Source organism: Mus caroli, chromosome 4, assembly GCF_900094665.2.
Source record: "Mus caroli chromosome 4, CAROLI_EIJ_v1.1, whole genome shotgun sequence".
Taxonomy (NCBI): domain Eukaryota; kingdom Metazoa; phylum Chordata; class Mammalia; order Rodentia; family Muridae; genus Mus; species Mus caroli.
This window is the reverse complement of record NC_034573.1, coordinates 53174900-53181042: the sequence shown is the minus strand read 5'-3', so window position 1 is coordinate 53181042 and position 6143 is coordinate 53174900. Positions and strand designations below refer to the sequence as shown.

The 6143-nt window shown below is 41.9% G+C and overlaps 1 protein-coding gene across 2 annotated transcripts in view; it reads left to right on the top strand.

The window, feature by feature from the left end:
* The window catches only part of Inip (INTS3 and NABP interacting protein), a 14881-nt gene that overhangs the window by 5425 nt on the left and 3313 nt on the right, over positions 1-6143 (top strand). For both annotated transcript variants that reach the window (XM_021160525.2, XM_021160524.2), the window contains 2 exons: positions 3127-3229; positions 4708-4798. In XM_021160525.2, the coding sequence (XP_021016184.1) occupies positions 3192-3229; positions 4708-4798 (129 nt within the window). In that variant the 5' untranslated portion in view covers positions 3127-3191. The remainder of the gene's footprint in view (positions 1-3126; positions 3230-4707; positions 4799-6143) is intronic.

Below are 6143 nucleotides of genomic sequence, written 5' to 3'. Positions count from 1 at the left end.
ACCATGTGGTTGCTGGGATTTGAACTCTGGACCTTCGGAGGAGCAGTCGGGTGCTCTTACCCACTGAGCCATCTCACCAGCCCCTGAACTTATTTTTAATAGTGACACCTGGGAATTTCAAAAGCCTAATAATTGCCTAATAAATAGTTGAGTAACCTAACAGTTACTCAAGCTGTAATTCTGGGAATCTCCTCTTGTCTTTCTCCCTCTCTGTGTCTTTCTCCCTCTTCCAGTCTCTTTTTAGCTTATGGTGTCTTAGAATTCATTTCTTACTAGTAGTCCAGGTTGGCCTTGAATTCCTAGCAGTTTTCCTGTTTGAGCTCTTGGACTGGGGTTATTGGTGTGAGCTATCACACCTGGGTTCTCTTTTTAATATTTTAATTGACAGTCAGGTTAGCCTAAACTGGCTTTTTTGTCTTTTAAAGTCAACTTCGTGAGTGTTTGTTTGTTTGTTTGTTGTTTTTAACGGTCTGATGTAGCCCTTGCTGGCCTCAAGCCCTTCCTATGCAGCTGAAGATGGCCTTGAACTCTTGCTCTTGCTGCTTCTGCCTCTGACGTTAGAGTGCCCTCAAAGTGTGAGTTGGGTCATCATACCCAGCTCTGTAATGTGTCTTCACTGTGGAAGCCACTACATACTCAGTGACGTCATTAGCTGCTTTGCTCTTGTCTGACCAAGCAATGACTGACACCGGAGGAGAACAGTGTGGATGCCTGTTTCCTGCAGAACTAGCCTGTTCTGTTTCCACTGTCCTTGGGACAAGCTGGCCTTCCCTGGACATTCTATTCTTGGCCCGCCTGAAGGGGGCATTTCAGTGACATGACAGTTGATGTGGATACACTATTTTCCTAAGGGAGCATGTCATCAGGAAAGGGGTTTAGAGTTAGGATGAAGAGTTCTCTGGAAGGCTCATAAAACCATCTTTTTAGAAAGGTCAGAATGTACTGTCATAGTCAGCTATTCAAAAGGAGTCTGCTGTTACTAGAATTTGGTGGTATAACAAGAGCAGAGACAGAAACTGGGAGAGGATAAAATGCTAAAGTGGATACAGCATAGATATATTTCCCCAAACTTCTGGCCATAGCCAGGTTGCTGGTGCCTAGTTAAATTCAGAACTGCAAGTTACAGCTATGTCTGGTTAGGCCAGTATCTATGAATGTTTTATATCCCATGCCATCCTAGCCAGTCTCTCCCTCTATGGGATGTTTTCCACCTACTAGTTCTAAGTTAGTGTAAAATTCTCACAATCCGTCAGATGGGTATTTAAGTGTGCTTAGGTCTTCTCTGCTTGAAAATACTCTCATTCCATAGTCCACTCTAGATCTCTAATTGTCTCCTCTCCTCAATATCCTTTGTGAGTTTTGTTTTGCTTTGCTTTGTTTTCTAGGTAGGCATCATCAGCTGTAGACACTTAAGGATATACAAACAAGTATGCTCAGGATTATAAAGCTTGAGAATGGCCTATAGGGGGAGAATATGCCTTTTGATTCTGGTCTCTTGCTGCTGTGGGGGCACACATCCCTTGTTAGCAGATCATGAGATAGGTTTGCAGAGAGATGCTAGAGATCTGAGGATTTGGAGTAGACTCCTTCACTGTTGACATATTGGCGTTTAATTTGGATTTATTTTGATTTGTTTTGAGACAGGGTTTCTCTGTGTAGCCCTGAATATCCTTAAACTCACTCTGTAGAGCAGGCTGGCCTTGAACTTAGATCTGCCTGCTTCTGCCTCCTGAGTGCTGGGATCAAAGGCTAGAGCCACCACTGCCTAGCTACTTCAGGACACTTTGCAACATGTGCTGAGATCTTATCTAAGTTTGAAGCTTAGAATCAAGTCAAATGCTAAGTATTTGATAAAAGGAGGTGTCTCTATTCCATAAGTTGTGCTCTACTTCTTAGGATTGCTTTCTGGTCTGGTCACTTGCAGTTCTTTAGCTGTTTCTTGAAAAAAAAAAAGTATCATTTCTGAATGAAAGTAGCTGAGAATTTGATCTGACTATACATAATAATTTTTTTCATAAAACAGTTTACAGACCTGTAGATTAAGCTGTGCAATATATTGAGCTACTAGATTTTGTCCAAAATAAATGCTATAACCCATACCTTGGTGACCAAAATTATTTAGATTAGAATCTTGGTGCTGGGATTATATTTAGTGGTAGAATGCTTGCCTGGTATATCCAAGGCCAAAGTCCTCAGTCATTTTTATTTTGCTTATGTGCCCAGCTACTGTGTTCTTTGCCGGGCGGCGGGGGGGGGGAGTTATTTTGTGTGTGTGTGTTTTTTTAAAAAACATGTATGGGTGTTTTGCTTACATGTATGTCTGTGTACCATAAGCATGTCTGGTGCCTACAGAGGCTAGAAGATGGCATCAGATGCCCTGGGACTGTATTAAGTATTGTGAGCTGCCACATGGGTGCTGAGAATTGAACCCAGGTCCTCTGGAGAGCAGCCAATGCGCCTAACTGATGAGCCATTCTCTCTCTCTCTCTCTCTCTCTCTCTCTCTCTCTCTCTCACACACACACACATACACACACACACACAAAAACACACACACACGCTGTTTTGTTTTGTTTTTTGGGATTGAACTAGCACCGGTTGGCCGGGAACTCAAAGCAATCCACCTGCCTTGGCCTCCTGAGAACATATGCTGCCATTACTGGGCTTTTGGGGTTTTGTTGTTGTTTTTAAGTCAGGGTGTCATATAGTCCAGACTGGCCGTGAATGAGCTGCTTAGTAAAAGATGGGACTGTGAACTTCTGATCTTTCTGCCTCTGTCTCACAGGTGTAGGTATGCACCACCACATCTGCTTTATACTATGTTGGAGACTGAATCCAGGGTTTTGTGCATATTTAGCAAATATTACCTACTGACCTATTGGTTTTTTGTTTGTTTGTTTTTTGTTTTAAGAGATAGGGTCTAATATAGCCCACGCTGGCCTTGAACTCCACCTCTCAAGAGCTGGAATTATAGGTGTGTGCCACCAAGTCTGGTAGTGTTTTATGCTCTTAAAGTTGCTGGGAAATGGCCAGTATGACCGTGTTAGAGAAGAGGAATTTTGTTTTCTGGTTTCTACATGGCCTCACTCTAAAATGCTTCTAATTCTCCATCCCTTTTCTTTTTTAGGTTTTCAAAATAAAAATAGAGTTGCAATTTTGGCTGAACTGGACAAAGAGAAAAGAAAATTACTTATGCAGAACCAATCTTCAACAAGCCACCCTGGAGCTAGGTATTGGCCGTTCTTAATCGTCCTCACAGGGAGAAGCAGTGCCTCCAGCTCTCTGGAGGCCCCGTAACTGTCAGAATTAGGTCTACACTCCGAGCTTTCCTTACTCACAAACTCCTGTGTTCATCGTCTGCTCATTCCCATTATAGCATGGCGTTGTATTTCATCACGGCTGCTGTTGTCTGAGATTTGTTCTGAATACCCGTAGATCCCAGTGCTTAGCACAGAGCCAGCTATCCAGTAGCTGCTTTACAATCTCATGAATAAGCGACTGCCAGGTTTTTCTGAAAGTTCACAGTTGTTATGCCTGTGTGGGACATGGCTATCCTAAGTTCAGTCATCAGACAGACAATGATGTTTTACTGTTGATGAGCGTCATGCTGTTGGCTAACAGTTTTATTAAAAGTCCAGTGTGGTGGTGCGCATCTTTAATCCCAGCACCTGGGAGGCTAGATGTCTGGGATTTCTGGGAGTTTGAGGCCATCCTGGTTTACAGAGCTAGTTCCAGAACAACCAGGGCTACACAGAGAAATTCTGTCTCAAAAACAGAAACAAAAGAATAAAATAATAAGGATGATGACAGACTGAGTTAGAGGGGCTATAAATTATGAAACCTATAGTATAGATTACTTGAATTCCCATACAGATAACATAGGCTTTCTTCATAAATTAATGTAGATAATGGGAAGGTGGATGCTTTTATTCTAGAAGGTCTTTTAAAATTTTTATTTATGTTTTATAAGATGATTTTGCTGTGTACCTTTGGCTGGCCTAGAATTTTGTGTCCATCCCTGAAGTCCTGGTATTACAGGAATGCACCACTATAATCAGCTTAGAGATGTCTTTGTGTCCCTACAAAGAATCTACAGGGCCTGAGCGCTGGCTCAGTGGGTGACGAGTTCTTTCCTCCAAGCCTGACACCTGGGCTCTGTCCCCAAGACTCATGTGATACAGAGAACTGATCTCCATACGTGCCTGACACAAAACAAATTACAATAAAAACCTTTCTAAGAGAATTGATAATGAAAACTGTAAGATTCAGTGTAAATCCATAGTGGCTTAGGGATTGGCTCAGTGGTCCAGTCTGCTTAGTGAGCTTGAGGCCTTGGGTATGATTTCTAGTACCACAGATTAACAAAACAAAACAAAACAGGTGACACTTCTTCAGATTTATTGTACAGCATTGTGATTAGTTAATAATTATGTGTACCTGAAAATTATGGAGATCTTGTATCTATCTCATAATAAAAATATTGGCATATGATGGATTGGTTATTCAGTTTGATTTCATAATTTTAATATAAATAGATATCAGAACACACCATAAATATGTTCAATTTTATATGTAAGCTGAACCTCAATTTTAAAAGTAATTACTATAATAAAAATGTGCCAATCTAATAAATCCCCTTATATATTTTTTAAAGAAAAGAGGAGAGTCTCTGTGTTTGGTAGCCAAGTAACCAAGGTTTCTGTTTTAGCATCTCGCTCTCCAGACCCTCTCTTACCAAGGACTTCCGGGACCATGCTGAGCAGCAGCACATTGCTGCCCAGCAGAAGGCAGCTTTGCAGGTGAGTGAAGGAGCCGACCGTCCCGGCTCCTCATTCTGTCTCAGTGGGCAACTTGCTCCACCGACAGTTGTGGGTTTGCCAGTGTTCACTCATGCCCAAAGGGGCTGAAGGCCACTATGGTAATAATGAAAGTATCTCTTACAATGTTAATGTAGCATGATTGATTCTCTGCTCTGCTTTGTCAAGGGATTTCTTGTTCACAAAATAATTTGAATACATAGAATGATCTAGAAAACTGAACTGGCTAGTTTAATAGCACCGTAAATATTTTCAATTTGCCACAGCATTACTTTATGTGATTGTCTTCCTGGGTTACTCTTTGGATGTTTTTGATGTCTACACTGCTAACATGGGAAATATATCAGAGCTCTTACTGTTGGGCTGTAAGTGATGGTTCAGCTTGGAAACAAAGTCATCATTTAGTAGTATGTTCATCTTAGATAACGGGTTCGCAGAGATCTTCCGTGAAATGCCTTCTTTTTCTTTTGTGGATAGGTTATCTATGTAACCCCTGTAATATCAGCACTTCAAGGGTGGACATGGGAGGATCCTTCTTGTAGTTCCAGGCCAGCTTAAGCTATGTAGCAAAACCCTATATCATAAAACTTAAAAAAATACAAATTTGAAAGGCATAGTGTAAATTGCCTTTGCTTTTAAGCAGAATCCCAGAATTAGAAAGGACATTATAAAAATCATCTCTCCTTCAAATGACGAGAGGCCTTTTTTTTTCCTATTTTTTATTAGATATTTTCTTCATTTACAATTCAAATGCTATCCCAAAAGTCCCCTATACCCTCCCCCCCACCCCCACCCTGCTCCCCTATCCACCCACTCCCACTTCTTGGCCCTGGTGTTCCCCTGTTCTGGGGCATATATAGTTTGAAAGACCAAGGGGCCTCTCTTCCCAGTGATGGCCGACTAGGGCAGCTAGAGACACGAGCTCTGGGGGTACTGGTTAGTTCATATTGTTGTTCCACCTATAGGGTTGCAGATCCCTTTAGCTCCTTGGGTACTTTCTCTGGCTCCTCCATTGGGGACCCTGTGTTCCATCCAAGAGATGACTGTGAGCATCCACTTCTGTATTTGCCAGGCACTGGCATAGCCTCACACGAAACAGCTATATCAGGGTCCTTTCAGCAAAATCTTGCTGGCGTATGCAATAGTGTCTGCGTTTGGTGGCTGATTATGGGATGGATCCCCAGGTGGGGCAGTCTTTGGATGGTCCATCCTTTTGTCTTAGCTCTAAACTTTGTAACTCCTTCCATGGGTATTTTGTTCCCTATTCTAAGGAGGCCTTTTTTTTTTTTAATCGAGGGGGAAAATACTGATAGTTTTAAAATGAGTT